Source organism: Neovison vison, chromosome 7 (genome assembly GCF_020171115.1).
Source record: "Neovison vison isolate M4711 chromosome 7, ASM_NN_V1, whole genome shotgun sequence".
NCBI classification, from domain to species: Eukaryota; Metazoa; Chordata; class Mammalia; order Carnivora; family Mustelidae; genus Neogale; species Neogale vison.
Window position 1 is genome coordinate 48,264,228 of NC_058097.1, and position 18,694 is coordinate 48,282,921.

At 43.8% G+C, this 18,694-nt stretch overlaps 1 protein-coding gene across 3 annotated transcripts in view; it reads left to right on the forward strand.

The window, feature by feature from the left end:
• Window positions 1-18,694, forward strand: part of LOC122911731 (putative protein ZNF720) — a 127,934-nt gene that overhangs the window by 42,315 nt on the left and 66,925 nt on the right. For 2 of the 3 annotated variants that reach the window (XR_006385505.1, XM_044256724.1), the window contains exons 2-3: window positions 5,419-5,513; window positions 17,858-17,944. Coding sequence is in view for 1 of the 3 variants with exons in the window: in XM_044256723.1 (XP_044112658.1) it covers window positions 5,480-5,513 (34 nt within the window). In the remaining 2 variants the exon portion in view is untranslated. The remainder of the gene's footprint in view (window positions 1-5,418; window positions 5,514-17,857; window positions 17,945-18,694) is intronic. The other variant, XM_044256723.1, reaches the window with a different exon arrangement.

Genomic DNA, 18,694 nt, shown 5'->3' on the forward strand with positions numbered 1-18,694 from the left:
CTCAGATGTTGTGTGTAGGATTCATTACGCTTGTTGCTCTGTGCATGCACAAGGCTAGGGGCCAACACCTTCACAGGAACAATATCACACCTAGATCCTCTCTGAGAGGACAGCTGCGACCCCAAGCATGCTTGTTCTGGAAAGCACCTTTGTAACTTTTTATACCCTCTCTGCCATCATAGTAATTTTTCTCTTTTTCATTAGATTCCCTGGTAGCAAGTGAGCAACTTGACCTTGATCAGTGCATGTTTCCTACCTGTCAGCCCCTTTATTCTCTTGGGTGATGACCACTGTATGTCCAGGTCTTTCTCTGTATCCTGGAGTAGTCACAGAACTTCCTCATCTCATGAGAAAATGTAGTCTGTTTTTCTCCATGTCAGTCATTTATATATTCATGCCTCACAGGGTGTCTGTCATGTACAGTTACGAGCCAGTCACATTGTAGGTAAAATTTGTGAATAACAGAGAATCTGTGTCAGTAATAATCAATTATAGCTCCGTAATGAATCCTTTTGTAATTGTGTAATTATCCATAGAATCATGTTGTACTGTTGGCTTTGGTAATAAGGTCAGAGTCCAATCACGAATGAAGCAGTTTCTCCTGAAACAAAGCAGAGATACTCAAAATACATTTGAATGTGTATCTTTCAATAGAAGATAGCATGTGTTCCTAATGCACACCTGGTCACGGGGTGTTCCACAGAGAAGGTTAACATGTTCGATTGTCCTTCAACAAACTGTCGCTCCTCATGATCAACACCACATCTCTAAGTTGTCAAAAGTACAGGCTTAAAACTTGCCACACTAGGTCCTGCATTACTGCAACCTCAGCAGGGAGGAAGATCCTTTAACAGTGAAAGATTAAGACCCACAAAAAATCTAGAATCATGAGCACAAGTACAGTTGCCTGTAACCTATGTAAACAGAGTTGAGGCTTCTTACTCCAGGGAGCCCTGCTCAGGGACAGGATACGTCACCTGCATGAGAGGACACTGCCCACCGGGACTGGTCCGTGCCCTATGTGATGGCCCAGACTCAGCCTAAGGTTTCCCCTACCTAGATCCACGTGGGGGCATCAGCTCAGTCTCACTGGGGACATACTCTCCAGTATCAGGGACTCCTTGGAACATATAGAGATGTCCTATATAGACTGTAGAATTTGAAAATGTTTCCATCTCAGAGAAAGAGGAATGAGTCATCCAGGGTTCTCTCCTCCCTCCATAGAAGAAATTTCCATTGTGGTTCCCGGATGGGAGTCCATTCTGTGGTTAAAGAGCATTGAGCAGGTGTACAGATGCAAACAGAGAGAAACTGATTGTTTTGGTGGCAGTCAGTCATTAAAAAAACCAATGAAGGGTCATGACCCATAACATCCAGAAATTTTCAGAGCAAATTGGTGCATGGTTGAATTCAGGATTGTGGAGTCAATGTGAGGAAGCAGCGGCACTTTGCTTCAGGTGGGGTGTGAGTTCTGGTGTCACCTTTGATGGGCCAACCATGGGCTAGAGATTTTAGTAGCAGTAGCATTTATTTTGCATTCTTGTTAAGAATAAAAAGTTTTCTAATATAGTTGCCCTGAAAATGCTAAGTGTTTATGTTAAGTTGCTTTTTGTTTTATTTTCTGAAGTAGGAATGAGACTGAATAGATTCAAACCATATGAACTCTGGGTGTGGAATTTCTTTGGGAGGGCTTGGGAATGACAGGCCTTGACATACCCCAGAGGCAGGGATATCACAGCCTCCAGCCTTCTCCCTCCCTAGCCCAAACCAGATCCGCTCCCTGCTGAGGCTGCGCAGGTCTGGCCTGACTCCAGATGTCCTTCCTTCCCAGGACAGCTTAAAGGAAATCAGATTCTGGAGGCTCTTCCTTTGATCTCTCCAGAGCTGGTGCTCACAATTCACAAAACCCAGACTCTGATAAATGGGGCCAAAGGACTATGTATTTTGGTGCCTTCATTTCTATTTTTTATTATTATGATTTTTAGATATTTATTTATTTATTTATTTGACAGAGAGATCACAAGTAGGGAGAGAGGAGGAAGCAGGCTCCCCACTTAGCAGAGAGCCTGATGCAGGGCTCGATCCCAGGACCCTGGGATCATGACCTGAACTGAGGCAGAGGCTTTAACTCACTGAGCCACCCAGGCACCCTCTGTTTTTTATTATTAAATCGTGTGCTTCGCTGACCTTTCACCTAGAACCTTGTTTTCCATTCCTGTAGATTCAGTAATTGCTCAAGTAACAAAACATCAATCTGTGTGTACATTATGACATGATTAAAACAGTCTAGCTCTTGGGCGCCTGGGTTAAAATATAAATAAAATAAAATATTTTATTTTTAATAAAGTAGGCAGAGAGGCAGGCAGAGAGAGAGGAGGAAGCAGGCTCCCCGCTGATCAGAGAGCTCGATATGGGGCTCCATCCCAGGACCCTGGGATCATGACCTGAGCCGAAAGCAGAGGCTTTAACCCACTGAGCCACCCAGGAGTCCCATATAAAAAATTTTTTTTCCCCTGTGGTTACAGTATTCTTTATTCTGGTACATGATAAGGTAGGGCTCCCTGAGTCCCACTCCCCCGACCCACCCCCCGTTTCAGGGGGTCTGCGATGCTAACTGGAGGTCAGGAGATTCTCAGTGTGTTGGAGGATGACTCGGGGGCAAGCACTGCCTGGCTGCCTCTCTCTTCCTCTCGCTCTTGTTCAGGCTGGTTGTCTAGGGGCTCTTAGTTCTTGGAGGCCATGTGGACCATGAGGTTTGGCTGCAGTCACTGTAGACAAGTTCATTGTCATACCAGGAAATGAGCTTCACAAACTGATCATTGGGAGCAATGCCAGCCCCAGAATCAAAGGTAGAAGAGTGGGTGTCCCTGTGAATGTTGCAGGAGAAGACTTGGTGCTCAGTGTAGCTGAGGATGCCCTTGACAGGGCAACCTGATGCCTACTTCACCACCTTCTTGATGTCATCATATTTTGCAACTTTCTCCGGGTGGCAGGTTAGATGACACATTGGGGTGGGGACACTGAACCCATGCCAGTGTGCTTCCCATTCATCGCAAGGATGTCCTTGCAATGCTGGTAGAACCAGGGATAATGTACTGGGCAACCCCTCAGCCATCAAGCCACAACTTCCCAGAGAGGTGGTCCATGGTCGTCTGGATAGCTGTGGTGGCATGACCTGTGGTCCTGAGTCCCTCTGTGATGCCAAAGTTGTCATGGATGACCTTTGCCAGAGGGGCCAAACTGTGGTGCAGGAGGCATTGCTGACAATCTTGAGGGAGTTGTCATATTCCTCATGGTTCATGCCTATCACAAACATGGGGCAGAGGGGGCAGAAGATGGGGCAGAGATGATGACCCACTTGGACCCACCATTCAAGTTAACCCCGGCCATCTCCATGGTGGTGAAGACCCCGATGGACGCAGCGACATACTGAGCACCAGCATCGCCCCGTTCGATGTTGGTGGGAGCTCACACCTGGGAGGTGGAAATGGAGTGTCCATTGATGACAAGTTTCCTGTTCTCAGCCTTGACTATGCCATGAAATTTGCCGTGGGTGGATTCATACTGAATATGTAGGCCATGTAGTTCGGATCAATAAATGGGTTATTAATGGCAACAATATTCACTTTGCCACAGTTAAAAGCAGTGAGCAGGTGCTCAGTTGGCCAGATCCATTTACCCTGACCTTCACCGTTGTGGCCTGGGGACAAGGTAATAGTCTGTTCAGTCTGCAGTTGGAAAGGGCAGGTCAGGGCAGCCCATGCTCCCTGTGCTGTGGCAGGATTTGTGGCTGTCTGTGGGAGGCGAGGACATCTGAAACCAAGGAAGGAGAAGCACACATGCAAATGTCCAAGTGAAAGCTCTTTTTTTTTCTGAATCTTTTCTGTGACAAAGGAGAGGGCGGCTTTTTGTGCATTTCGAGATCCTTGTGCCTTGAGCTGCTGATAGTGGGTGAAGAGGCTGTGCCAAGGCCTTTCTTTACACATCACCTGAGAAAGACACATAGCCCAGAAGGGAGAAGAAGAAATGGCTGCTTCTCAGGTAAATCTTATCCTGACGAGCTCAGGAACGGTGTCTTCCTTTCTTACTGAAAGGCAGTCTGTTTAGAACTGGCAAGCATTCACTTTTCTAGTTCTGGTGGTCCTGCGGAGCCAGTAAGTTTTTGGACGACTATGTATCCATTTAAGGATAGTCAAAGTCAACCCTTCAGGATAGTCCTTTCCTGGGGCTGTCTCTCCATTCTCTCCAACTGGGCTTTCTGTGCTACATGAATCCCGTCCGTGAATTCATGACCTGCAACTATTGAAAATATTCCCTCTGCGACAGATCAACATGGGGCTATGTTGATACCCATGATCCTCACTGGAGATTTGTCAGGAATCCCAATGAAGGAGGAAATACTTAATATTTAGATTCTGCCTGGGTGTGACCTGAGTCTGTATAAACTGAATGAATGTGAACGGATAATCCAGATGGCTATCAGGCCCCAAATAAGTCAATGTCCTGAAAAAGAAAGCCTCGCTGTCTAGATTGCTTTAACAAAAAACTTAGTATTTATTTGAAATACATGAAAGATTACAGGATGCGGGAGCTATCTCTGACTTGAAATTTCATAAAACTGCTATGTTTTCATGATTAGAATCATAATACAATTCTTTGTTTTGTAAACTTTATCACAACAGTGAGGAGTCCTACGTGCATCAGGCCACTGATCCCAATTTGTCTTGTTTCATCTGATATTAACTTTGTTCACTTGGTTCAGGGTCTCTCTACTACATTACCCTGGAAAATGTGGGCTGTGACTTTTCTTTACAGGAGGAGATCTTGGTCTTTGCAAATAAAGGTACTTAATGGTCTTTGGTTTCATGAGTTTCCATTTAATTCTGCACAGTGTCACAGATATGCTCTCCTTTATTATGTTTTTATTTTCAGCATAATGAAAGAAGTACTGTGGAATTACTATATATTCAAATGTCTTAAAATTCTGTGGTGTAAGTCAGCACAAATGATAAATGCCTGATTATTTCCTTGAAATAATAAGGTTTGTTTGTGTGAGGAGGGAAGTATTCATGATGTTTTATTTTGATTTCAGCCTTACCATTCCCTGAGGTTATCTGTAAACTTTACTCTAGAGTAGGGATAATTCTAGAAACCAACTGGCATAAAATATCGTTGCTCACATATTAAAATCAAATATCTAGTCTTTATTTCTGATTCAGCAGTACTTGGTAGTGGTGTTAAGGAACTGAACATTGAAAATGCTTCCTAAGTATTCTAAAGAGTCCATCAGGAAACAGTGTTTGAAGAAGTAAATTTCTACAGGCTTCTGTAATGTGCTCTCTTCCCTACTGAGCATAGTGCTGGATTTGAAATTGTAGATTCTTCAGGAAGAGTCATGCTTCTTTTTCTTGTCAATAGGTCTTGCTGTCTGTAGTCTGGATCTGGTCATCTTCTCTGGAAAAGTAAAGAGCCCCAGCACATGAGGAGAAAGGAGACAGTAGCCACACACTCAGGTAGGTGGGAATGAATGAAGCAGATGACACAGGTGGGGGCCAAAGCTCAAAAGAGAAAACTTGAGCTTAAAATGTGATTTGAGATGCTCTGCTTGAACAGGAGGAGTCTGGAAGTTTTAATTCTCTTGTGGTCACAGAGGGATACCTCCCACCTCACTCTTCACCTGCTCCTACATCCTCGAAGGACTTACCTCCTGTTCCTGTCTTCCGTGGCATTCACAGGGAAATCCAAAAATCTCCCCATGGCCACTAGGGGTTTATGTGATCTGATTTCTATTCCATTGTTTGTGGAAGCATGTTAAAATCTGTACGCATAGGTAGTTTCAAAGTGGAGGCCCCAGTGTGATTTACTCCTCTCTAATTTTTTGGGTGCATTTGTCTCCGGCAGGCACACACAAAGTCTGGTACAAAATCAGGAATGCTGGGGAGACTGACCCTCCCTTATGAAATCTTAAATAGAGTAGCCCTCTGTATGGAGGCTTCCCCATTGACCAGACTCTGTGTTCTGTCCTCAGAAATGTACCTGGGAGCCTCCATGTTTACATTGGCCTCACAGTAGAACATGTTGCGGCACTTCACTAAGACCTAATTGATGCTAGGCCCTATCAAGGACTAGATGACAGAATCTTTGTGGTTGGGACACTAGACATGGTAGTTCTAAAACCTACACAGGAGATCCCAACATGAGGGCACAGCTGAGAATGACTTTTCAACCATTGCTTGTCAGAATTGCATGTATCTACAAACCATTGGAGGTTCCCATTAAAAATAGATTCTGGGGCCCCATACTCTGATATCATGACTCCCTAGAAGTGGATGAAGCCTGTTAGTGTGTGTCTTCTAGTCATTGAGGTTGCTGTCCCCAGACTTGATGTCCACTAGCATTATGTTAGAGAAAGCAGAAGAGCACATCTGAGTCCCTTATTCCAAACTGTTCTCTCTCAACACAAATACTGTCTTTCTCAGTTATGACTACTAACAGCTTCTGGAAAGATGACCTTTTCTGCTCATCCCATATAAGTTAGGAAGGGACTAGATAAGGTTGTGTTGTCTGCACAAGGTTGTTTTATATGAATAGTATGTGCTCATTCATGAAAGCAATGTTTATTGAGCAGCTACTACGTGCTCCAGGTATAGGATGTCTGGGTGTGTGACTAGAGGATGCACTGGGCCCAGGGCACTGTTCTGGGAATCTTAGAATATGCATGTTGATCGTTCTAAAGCCCTGGGAATTGGATACTATATGATCACTCTTTCCAGAGGGATTTGGGTGCTGGGCATGCCTTCTTGGGAGTAGAGACTCTTTCTCTTCTTTTTCATGATCATTAACCTTAAAAATAATGTTGGGTGTGATGACACATAGATATGAGAGCAGTCTGGGAGACAGGAAGGAAGGATTAGAAGCTCTGAATGAAATTTGATACATCAATCATTTGCATTTATGTATTTGGTTCATTTTAATGTGTGGACTATGAGTGGACATCCCAGGAATGGAAGGTGGGATGCTATGTGCTACCTTGGAAGCAGGTTTTTTTTTTTTTTTTTTTAAGATTTTATACATTTATTTGACAGAGATCACAAGTAGGCAGAGAGGCAGACGGGAGCAGGTGGGGGCGGGGGGGGGAGCAGGCACCCTGCTGAGCAGAGAGCCCAACATGGGGCTCGATTCCAGGACCCTGAGATCATGACCCAAGCAGAAGTCAGAGGCTTAACCCACTGAGCCACCCACGCACCCCTGGAAACAGTGTTTTAACCAGAAAGGTGAAACTTCCTCTCCAAATTTTAAGTTTTTGCTGTGCTTTGTCTGAGTCTGAGCCTCAGGAAAATGTGAATGCCAGTTGGGGCCACCCACGTGGGGCTGCCAGGAACTGTGTTCTCTGAGCTGTTCTGAGAAGGGAGGCACGGGGACTGACAGTGGAGCTGTGGAGGGCAGTTTTGTGGTCTGAGGTTATTTTCCACGGAATCTTAACAGACAATTCTCTGTTAGTCTCTGTAATCCCCATTTAGGCAGAGGGACTATGCCCGACGAAATTTCTGGGCCCTGAGCTCTGTCCACATAATGTTAGGACCAAATATGCAAGGGGAATCCAGGGGTGTCAGAAGGTCTGCTGATGGGATTGACAGGCGCCACTTGCATTCATGTTGCACAGGTGATCCTGGATGTCCAGTCCCTGATCCCTGTCTCTTCTGGGATCCTCTGCACTGTGGCAGGTGACATACTCAGGACCTTGAGGGGTTCACCTCTGTTTTCAGTGTGCACAGACATCAACAGGAAAGGAGAAACAGGAGAGGGCAGCACCCACAGATCTTCAGAGATGAGGTGATATACGTTCAGATTTCCCAGAGTAAATCTGGCCAGTTGGTTTGTCTTTTCAAATGGTTACGCTTGCCCCACCTATAGGAGGTAGCAGTGAGGGTTTTATGGAGAGGTGGTGGGGAGGTGGTATGTGATTGGCTATACCCCACACTGTTGCCTTATTTTCGGAAGGCCTACTTAACTCCAGTTGTTTGTTCTTAAGTTGATTTTCTCCCTTTCCCGTGCATTGATTGCGAATTAAGTTGTGGTTTGCTTACAGAGGCTTCCAAGAACTTAAAGCCAACTGAATCTGTGGCTTCCCTGTTTAATTGTTTTAACAGTGGAAACACAGTTGGCAGGATATCATGTGTTTTTGTGTGTTTGTGTCTGGTTTTTATTGTCCATTTGCAAGGGTAGTTCAGCAATTGTCCCCTCATTGTAAGAACGCACAGTCATGATGGTGCAACAATTTTATGTCCCCAAACCACCCAGTCAGTTACATGTGTACAAATCAAAGATCCAAATTTCATGATGTGCGTGGTAGGAGACAGATACATTTGCCTGTCAACAAGGAGGCGTTTCAACAAGCGTGTTACATTTACAACCACAGTGGGATATGTGTAAGTAGTAGAATTTCTACTACTGTGAAGATACTGCCTTCATGTAGCATTGGTTAGGAAAAGCAGTTTGATTGACAGTAAGTTTGATATGACAATATTTATGCAAACATTAAAGCTAGTGCAAAATATTTTAGTTTGTAGGTGTGTTACACAATTTCGAATGGAACTTCACATACCCTCTGAAATTGCATAAGAACGAGGATACACTTCAAACTGATGAGCTTTTATGACTGAATATTAATACTGGGGGCAATGAATGAGGATTTTTATTTTATTTAATTGTAAAAACATTTTTTAAAAAGATTTTATTTATTTGACAGACAGAGAGGAAATACCAGCAGGGGGAGTGGAAGAGGGAGAAGTGGGCTTCTCGCTGAGCAGGGAGCGCAATGCCGGGCTCAATCCCCGGACCCTGGAATCATGACCTGAGCCAAAGGCAGACACTTCATGACTGAGCCACCAGGGGCCCTTCATGTTAATTATTTTTCCTTTTTTTAAAAGAAATTACATTATTTGCTTCAGGGGTACAGGTCTGTGAATCATCAGTCTTATACAGTTGACAGCACTCACCATAGCACATACCCTCCCCAATGTCCATCACTTAGGCACGCTATCCCTCCCCCCCCCCCAGCAACCCTCAGTTTATTAAATGTACAAAATATTTAATGTTATGTCTATGTTATGTTCTGTCTCCACTGTAACAAATTTCCACACATTTAGGAGCTAAAAAAGGATGCTCTGCTGATTATATATTTGAATTTCAGTGGGCTTACCCTGTTTTCTGTTTATAGTCCTGTAAGGTCAAAATAAAGGTTTCACAAGGCCTGGGATTTTCTCTGCAGCCTCTAGGGGAGACTCTACTTCCAGGGCCATTCAGGTTCTTGACAGAATCCATCTTTAAAGATATGTACTTATTTATTTATTTGGAGCAGAAGCAGGGGTTGGGCAGAGGGAGGAGAGAGAGGATCTCAAACAGATTCTGTGCTGAGCCTGAAGTAGGGCTCTGTCTCAGAACCCTGAGATCAGGACGTGAGCAAAATCAGGAATCAGACATGCAGCCACTGGAGCCACCCAAGTGCCCTGGCTGAATCCATCTTTAAAGACGAATTGTAGTTGATTCTAACCCTTATGAAGGGATTCATCTGCCTCTTGTATACAAGCCTGAATTTTGTTCTGATTCACTCTATTCAGAAATGCAGTAATTGATTGTTGGCGTCCTCTAGCAAGTTTTCAAGCATCTTGCCAAAACTTAGGGGTCTGTTTCTTTAGATCCTGTTCATGATGTTTCCGTTGGGCTAGTTTCATCCAGTGTTTGGCCTGGCCCTCGCCATAATCATGTGGACCCATTGATGTAAATCTGAAAAACCATCTTGGGAACTTGAATCGATATGTTAAATTCTTCAGCAAACCTATGCTCAGTCACTTTAGGGATCTCTTTATTGATCAAAGTTCATCTTTATTCCAGGGAACATAAACATTGTGTTCACTTAGATCTTCAGAAGACTTAACTTTAAGGGGGCAGATTTTAATAGGTTCAGGAGAGGAGGTAGCAGAGGGAGCTTCAGAGGAAGAAGAAGGTGCAACAAAAGAATAGAATGAGAGTGGAGATGAAGAAGGGAGAGGACAAAGGAAGATGGTTTTGGACATGGGGCCTGAGCACAGGGTGGCTTCCTAGTGACTCTTGATAAAGGTGGGGGAGGGGAGGCATAGGCCTCAAAAGCCGTCTTCTGTGTTTGTAATTATTTGCTTACCTTATTCAGTTGAAAAATTGCATGTTGGTATGAGGCAATATCATGTTCCTGATAGGGTTTGGAACCCTCAAAATACCAATTAAAATAGGAATCCTATTCAGTTTTGTCAATTTTAGAACCATGTTTGTCGAACTCATCTTTGATAAAAGTAACTTTGGAAAGATCAAAGAATCCTGTTCTGGACATTGAAGTTCTAAATTACTTCTTATTGGGGCACCTGGGTGGCCCAGTGGGTTAAGCCTCTGCCTTGGGCTCACATCATGATCTCAGGATCCTGAGATCAAGCCCCACATCAGGCTCTCTGCTCAGTGGGGAGCCTGCTTTCCCCTCTCTCTCTGTCTGCCTCTCTGCCTACTTGTGATCTCTCTCTCCCTCTGTCAAATAAATAAATAAATAAACAAATCTTTAAAAAAATAAGTAAACTACTTCTTGTTAATTCAGTCCATTTATATATAAAACCCCATGAAGAGAGAAGGTATTTTTTATACATAAGAAAGATATCTCTTCCTGCAGCACTTGGGTGGCTCAGTTGGTTGGACATTTGCCTTTGGCTCAGGTCATGATCCTGGGGTCCTGGGATCAAGCCCCACATTGGGCTCTCTGTTCAGCAGTAAGCCTGTTTCTCCATTTCCCTCTGCCTGCTGCTCCCTCTGCTTGTGTTCTCTCTCTCTCTCTCTCTCAAATAAATAAATAAAATATAAGAAAGAAAGAAAGACGGGACAGGGGGACAGAGGGAGGGAAGAAAGGAAGTAGGAAAGAAAGAAAGAAAAGCATCTCTTCCTTACACTGCAACAGAGGAGGAGTATGCTGGAGCAAGATCAAGTCCACGTAAGATCAATTGCATCTCTTTCTTCCTTTTTTTTATTTTTTATTTTATTTTATTTTATTTTAAAGATTTTTTAATTTATTTCACAGAGAGAGAGTAGGCAGAGAGGCAGGCAGAGAGAGAGGAGGAAGCAGGCTCCCCACTGAGCAGAGAGCCCGATGTGGTGCCTCCATCCCAGGACCCTGGGATCATGACCTGAGCCGAAGGCAGAGGCTTTAACCCACTGAGCCACGCAGGCGCCCCTCTTTCTTTTTTTTTTTTTTAAGATTTTATTTATTTATTTATTTGACAGAGATCACAAGTAGGCAGAGAGGCAGGCAGAAAGAGAGGGGGAAGCAGGCTCCCTCCTGAGCCCCCCCAATGTGGGGCTCGATCCCAGGACCCTGAGATCATGACCTGAGCTGAAGGCAGAGGCTTAACCCACTGAGCCACCCAGACACCCACAAGTGCATCTCTCTGTTGGTTCTGCAACTGACTTCCAGTGGTACGGCAAGAGAGCTCTTCCTGCCTAAAACCTCTGACCATTTTAGTGAGACATCCCATGCCTAATTTTCCATGGTTGGAAAGGAAAATGTGCTTTGTTCGGGAGTTTGGCAGATGGGGAACATGGTGGATTCACGTCCAGAGACAATGTACATAGTCACAAACCAAGCAGGAAGGGCTTCAGGGGCAGGCAGAGAAGGCAGAGAAGTAGTGAGCATGACATGCAGGGGAAGCAGTGTCCAGAGCTTCATCATTGTCTGTCCGGTCTCAAGGAGACTCACTGGACACAGGGCAGGTTCCTCCCTAGCATGCTGATGCTTGATCTTCCAGGATCATTGGGTTCCTGGTTTCCCCTACCTCAGAGGTCTGTTGATCTCAAGAACCTGCAGTTAGTCAAGGCTTCAGGTAGAGAGCAGAGGTGAATGAGTTAGATGGATGTACCAGCAGTGCTTGGAGTAGCTATAGCCTGGGAAGTTTGTGTTTGGAAACAACACAGACACATTATTAATGCTGCACATGCTGTGTTTTTACCTGTGCACAGACATAGGATCCTTGGGGCTGTGCTGGGACCTCGGGAACATGTAGGTGGGTTAATCCTCATAAAACTTGAGTGGTTGGTACTAGATGTCCTCTATTTTCCCTGAAAATGTAGATGCTCGGGGTGCCTGGGTGGCTCAGTGGGTTTATAAGCCTCTGCCTTCAGCTCCGGTCATGTTCCCAGGGTCCTGGGATCGAGCCCCATATTGGACCCTCTGCTCAGCAGGGAGCCTGCTTCCTCCCCTCTCTCTCTCTCTCTGCCTACTTGTGATCTCTATCTGTCAAATAAATAATTAAAATCTTAACAAAACAAAAATCCCTTAAAAAAAAAATGTAGATGCTGGACCCTGCCTTTTTGTTTCTTTTTCTTTTTTAACATTAAGCTTAGGGGCACCAGGGTGGTTCAGTCGTTAAGCATTTGCCTTTAACTCAGGTCATGATCCCCGGGTCCTGGGATCAAGCCCCACATCAGGCTCCCTGCTCCGCTGGAAGCCTGCTTCTCCCTCTCCCTCTCCCACTCCCCCTGCCTATGTTCCCCCCACCCGCCTCTGTGTCAAATAAATAAATAAATAAATAATCTTTTAAAAAAATTCACAAGATAAAACAAAAAAAAAAATTAAGTGTATAAAATAGGAGCTAAATGTAAGTTAGAAGAATATATATTACGAAAGCATGAACTGGAATGTATGAGGAAGTTCTCGTTGTTGACTAAGAGCAAATTGGCATGAGATAAACAGGAGAAAATCAAATTTAAACCATACGTAAGGAGACTCCACAGAGATGTGAAAGTTTCAAAGACTGGCATAGTAAGGTACATATATCTTTGAGGAGAAAAGCAGAAGAAAGGAAGAAGGGAGAAGTCTAAGAATTCCAAGGGAAGAGATATAATTCTCAGGAAGAAGAAAATAAGTAAATATTTGGTAAAATATTATTCTCTGGGCCACTCAAAAAAAAAATAGAACATAGAGAACTTGGTCAAACAGGTCTTCTTACGTTCCTTTCTGTCTCTCATACCTCATATATACAGTATATGTAGTTAGGTATGTTGACAGCTCTCAACCCGAGGCAGCTTCTTTATCTAAATTCTTTTTAGTCAATGAGGTGGGGTGGAAAAGACTTTTCCTGAATCTGTTGGATTTTGATTGCTTTTTCACTCAAGATAAATAATCTTTCTGCCAAAGTGGCCCATCACGGGGTGGCTTGTGCTTGGCCCATACAATCTGTAGGATATTTTGTTGAATTAAATAAGACACACACGGAAAAAGGAAATACTGTATGAAATCACATGGAATTTAAAAAAAAATGAAATCATCAATGTGAAGATTACAGGGTTTGTCGCCAGCAACTGGCAGTGAAGGAAATTTTGAAATGTTGGTCGCCTGGACATGTGAAATTAATGGGAACCCTCACTAAAATGGAGTCAGGAGGTTTCAGCAGGGGGAGCTCTCAAGTCCTATGACTCATAGTCCTTGCAGCTCCAATAGGAAGGGAAGGTCTTGACATTATGCAAACCTGACCATGGACATAGACTATACTGTTCCAGCCAGAGGAAGAGATGCTTTTCTTATCCCTCCCAGGCAATATTCAACCACTGAAAAACCACCAACCTTCATATTACCATTTTACTCCCAGGGTCCTGGGATCGAGCCCCATATTGGACCCTCTGCTCAGCAGGGAGCCTGCTTCCTCCTCTCTCTCTCTGTCTCTCTCTGTCTCTCTCTCTCTCGTGCGCGCGCTGCCTTCCTCTCTGCCTGCTTGTGATCTCTATCTTTTTGTGTATAACAAAGTTTTTGTTTTTTTGTGTATAACAGAGTTATAACAGAGTTCTCAACTTCCCCCTTCTCGCCTCAGTAAAAGCGTCCCTCTTCTTTGTTTCCTAGACTTGCCTATCATTTTGCCGTAGCTTGTATGTCCCTAATTTGATACTGTTATTCCTGAATAAACTCATCGTTTTGTCGATAAAATAACTAGCCATTTTTAAAATTTTTATTTATTCTTTTATTTATTTCCTTATTTTTGGAGAGACCAAGAACGCAAGCGAGGTGTGGAGGGGTAGAGAGAGAGCAGTAGAGGGAATCTTTAGCAGGCTCTGTGCTCATCGAAGAGCCATTGAAGGGCTCAGTCTCCTCACCCAGAGATCATGTTGTGAGCCAAAATCGTCAGACAACCAACTGACTGACACTCAGGCATCCCTGGCAGTTTTTATTTTTAATGTTAAATATAACAACACTCAGGACACCTGGGCGGCCCAGTTGGTCGGGCAGCCAGTTCTAGGTCAAGATCTCAGGGTCCTGCAGTTGATGCCCATGCTGGGTGCTGTACTCATTGGAGAGTGGACTTTGAGATTCTCTCTCTTTCTCTCCCTCTGCCGCTCCCCTTGCTCACTCTCTTTTTCTCTCTCTCTGAAATAAATAAATCTTTTTTTAAAAAAATCCATAAATATGGGGTGCCTGGGTGGCTCAGTGGGTTAAAGCCTCTGCTTTTGGCTCAGGTCATGATCCCAGGGTCCTGGGATGAGCCCCACATGGGGCTCTCTGCTCAGCAGGGAGCCTGCTTCCACCTCTCACTCTGCCTGCCTCTCTGCCTACTTCTGATCTGTCAAATAAATAAATAAAATCTTTAAAAAAAATCCATAAATATAACAGCACTTACTTAGGATGAAGAAATACTGGTGTTTCATTGTGCAGCACACTGACTCTAGTGGTGTATTTTACCCTGGAAATTTGCCAGAATGCATCTAAATAAAGCGTAATCAGCATACGAAAAGCTTAACTATATGGAGTTTTGGATATGTTCATGCGCTTCATTATGGTAAAGGTTTTGTAGGTTAATAAGGTTAAGGGTCCACAGAAAAAGGGAGAAGAGACAAAGATTTCTTCACATAAGAGAAGTCACGTTAGGCCCCCAGCCATTTTATGATCTATGCCTGTTTGTGATCTCTGCCAGCACTACTTACCCAAGCACCTCTTTGAATAATGTTCTGGAATATGTCAGAATTACAGAGAGACATCAGTAGTTCATGGTTTTAAGGCAGCAAAAGTATGTAAATACCAACAGCCACCACCACAAGCCCAGGAGATAGTCTAACCATATCAGAGACAATTAATCTTGATATAACTCGCATTGCTGTTTCCAAAGTAAAGATTGTCCTTTTTCTTTTTTCCCAAGTAGATTATCTTAACAGAGATTCTCTAGTAGCTGTTATGGGAATTAAACCCCCTTGAGCACACAGATAACAGAATAAAGGAGCGGGAGAGATGATTATGGCCACCGTTACTGGTCCTTTGACTTCAATCAACTGGGACCTGGACTGTGTCAATTTAGGATGACATTTTGGTGGATTTCACTCTGAAATGGGCTTTTCCAGGCTCCTTGATGAATATACATATGCCATTAGCTTAAAATTCACCCAGTTTTGTTGTTTGGGGAGCTAGTTTTGGGAAATGTCCCTGGTATTCTCTTCATAAAGTAAAACCTGTCTTTTTCTTATTTCTTACTTTTGTCTTGGCGGTGTTTTTTGGCTCAACACCAAAGGTGCTGGTGAAGCGAAACCAGTTTCAGATGACCATTTCACCATGAATATGGATATTTACTGTTTTAACCCTCAGCAACAAAGGGATGTTCATAAATGAAAACAAGGTCCTGAGTAAGCCCACCAAAGCAGCATTGACTTGAATGACAAAGACAGACATTTAGGAACTCAGACATAAGTATCTCTGTGCCCCTGTATCTGGTGTTAGGTTCTGGCAAAAAGTGAACACCTACCATTGAGACTGGGAATAGGTAGCCAAAGAAAATTTTGATCTCCTTCTATCTGTTCAGTGAAGGGATAGCCCAGAGTGGGGACAGACCTAGAAAGTCTTCAGAAAGTGAATCTGTGTGGAGCTGTGGAAGGTGAGGGTTCTAGGCTTCTGATCTCTGTACTGTGATGGATTACCAGTTCTATCTTCCTGAGTGTGTACAGAGGACAATGGCAGGCTGCCCTAAAATGTGCCCCTTTGCCATATTGATTATTTTGAAATAAAAGGTACTTAGGAATCAGCCAATACAAAAAGAACATCCTGACCACCATTTGTGTCCAGAAAGCAGGAAATCAGTCTCCTGTGCAATGGATACCTTTCCTGCACAGAGAGAGAAAGAGGTATTCTTATCTCCATGGATAGGGAATTGGGAGCTGAAAAGCTTACATGAAGAAATTTGTCACTCTTCACTACTTCACTACTGCTACCTAAATTCCACTCAAAATTCCATACTAAGTGAAGGCCCAAACAGGAGTTTTCTTTATGCTGTCAAATTCTCACAGATGTATTACCTCTTCTTTTTTCCTAATAAATCGTGAAAACTATCTGCATTGGTTATTTTTATGGGTCTCATGTTCATTACTGGGTTTTGGGTGCATGTTACTAGACGTTGGCATTGCTTTCTCTTGTAATCTGTCTCTGTCAGTTATTTACCTAGGTAAATAAAACTAGGTAAAATAATCTTGAATGGAAAAGGAATATTGTTCCTCTCCAATAAATTTTCCCTAAACTCCTAAATAACATATGTGCAGGGTTGAAGATCTTTACTTGCCTACCTCAAAGGAAGCATTCTGCTTGCACACATAATAAAATTCTTGTGCATCTGAGTTAAGCATATTCTAAACTTGAGGGATTTTCATAAAGCATTATGGTGAAAAGGGTGATGGTCATCGTGTCAGGTGTGGTGATACAGTGCAGGTAAAAATGGCCATTTTTAATGATATTCTTGGGTGACCACTTGTGACACACACACACTATTGCTTACAGGGCCATCTGAGAGAGCTCTGGTCAGTGAGATGGAGAAGTTCCTGTGGAGGCAGGACTGCCCTGAATGAAAAAGAAATACCTTCCAGTCAAAATCTTTATGTGCTATCAGATTTTTTTCTTAATCCTTCTTAATCTTGAAACAAAGTTTGTTACCTAGTGGGAGGGCAACCATTTTGGGGCCATGAGAGAGGAAGGAGGAACACAGTGCTGCATATTAGTAATATCATGGCAAAAATGAGGAAAAAGAGGTTACCCCATGTGATGTCTCAGTCGTTTTATCACACATGGGCTTCCTACTTATTCATTGTGTACATAAAATAATATACATCTTATTTTCTGTAAGTATTAACCTTTCTTAGAGCTGAACACAAGCACACAGCTACAAAATGAGGTGGATTATTATATTTCACTTGTAATAATGTTAAATGGGCATAACCTGTTACCCAGCTTCTTTGCTGTAGATTCCCCAACATCCCAGTTCCACTCTAGACAGGGTGAGTGTCAGAACAGCACTGGCCAGGAAATACCATGGGGATTTCTGGCCAAAAATTGGGTGGATCACATGAAGCAGAGATGGTCAGTGCCTTTGACTGCTGATCTGTGTCCCCACATAGCCCAGAGCACATGGCTGCCCTAACCATGGGTAAGTGGAATGATGGAGGTACCTGTCAGCTCTGAGTCCGCATCCCTGGAAGGTCACCCACCTGCAGTGGGTCAAACCTGTTGGGGTTACGCACCTGGGATACTAGTGCTTTGTGAAACCACAGCCCATGACTTGCTGATCCTACCTATTACCATGTCCTGAAGGCTTCCTCTCCAACATCTACTCTGCCATGTCCACAATGCTTTCATCATCCAATACCTGTCACCATCCACTGCCACCAGTTTAGGCCCGAGGAAGATAGTAATCTCTGTCAGCCAGCAGAATCTACTTATCAGTGACACCCAAGATTTCAGTTAAGTCATGAAGAAAAATGGGAAATCCTTGGTTCCAGGAAATCACCATATATGCCGAGTCCACATCTCCATACTTTTATTTATCAGATGACACCATGAGCAGCTGACTTGGCCTTTGGAGTGAGCACATGTTGCCTCTGATTCCCTCCCCAAATTTCAGGACGAGTTCTCCAGGTATGCTTTTAATAGGTCTTATCTCAGCCCCCCCCCCCCCCCCCCGGGTGGCTCAGTGAAGTATCTTTCTTTGGCTCAGATCACGATCCCAGGATCCCAGGATCCTGGGATCTAGCCTACTTCTCCCTTTCCCTCTGTTGCTCTCCCTGCTTGTGCTTTCTCTTTCTCTCCGTGAAGTAAATAAATAAAATCTTTTTAAAAATAGTCTGGGCCACCTGGGTGGCTCAGTCCATTCGGCATCTGCCTTCAACTCGGGTCGTGATCCTGGGGTCCTAAATTCGAGCCTGCCTTGGGCTCCCGGCTCCGCTGGGAGCCAGCTTTTCCTTCTGCCTCTGCCACTCGCACTGTTTATGCTCTCTCCCTATCTCTCTTTTATTTATTTATTTATTTTTTAAAAAAGATTTTATTTATTTATTTGACAGAGAGAGATTACAAGTAGGCAGAGAGGCAGACAGACAGAGAGAGGAGGAAGCAGGCTCCCTGCTGAGCAGAGAGCCTGATGTGGGACTTGATCCCAGGACCCCGAGATCATGACCTGAGCCGAAGGCAGCGGCTTAACCCACTGAGCCACCCAGGCGCCCTCCCTATCTCTCTTTTAAATAAATAAAATCTTTTTCTTTATTTAAAGTCTTTAATTATTTATTTGATAGAGCGAGAGAGGGAACACAAGCAGGGAAGTGGAAGAGGGAGAAGCAGGCTTTCTGCTGATCAGGGAGCCCGATGGGGTACTTGATCCCAGAACCACACCAG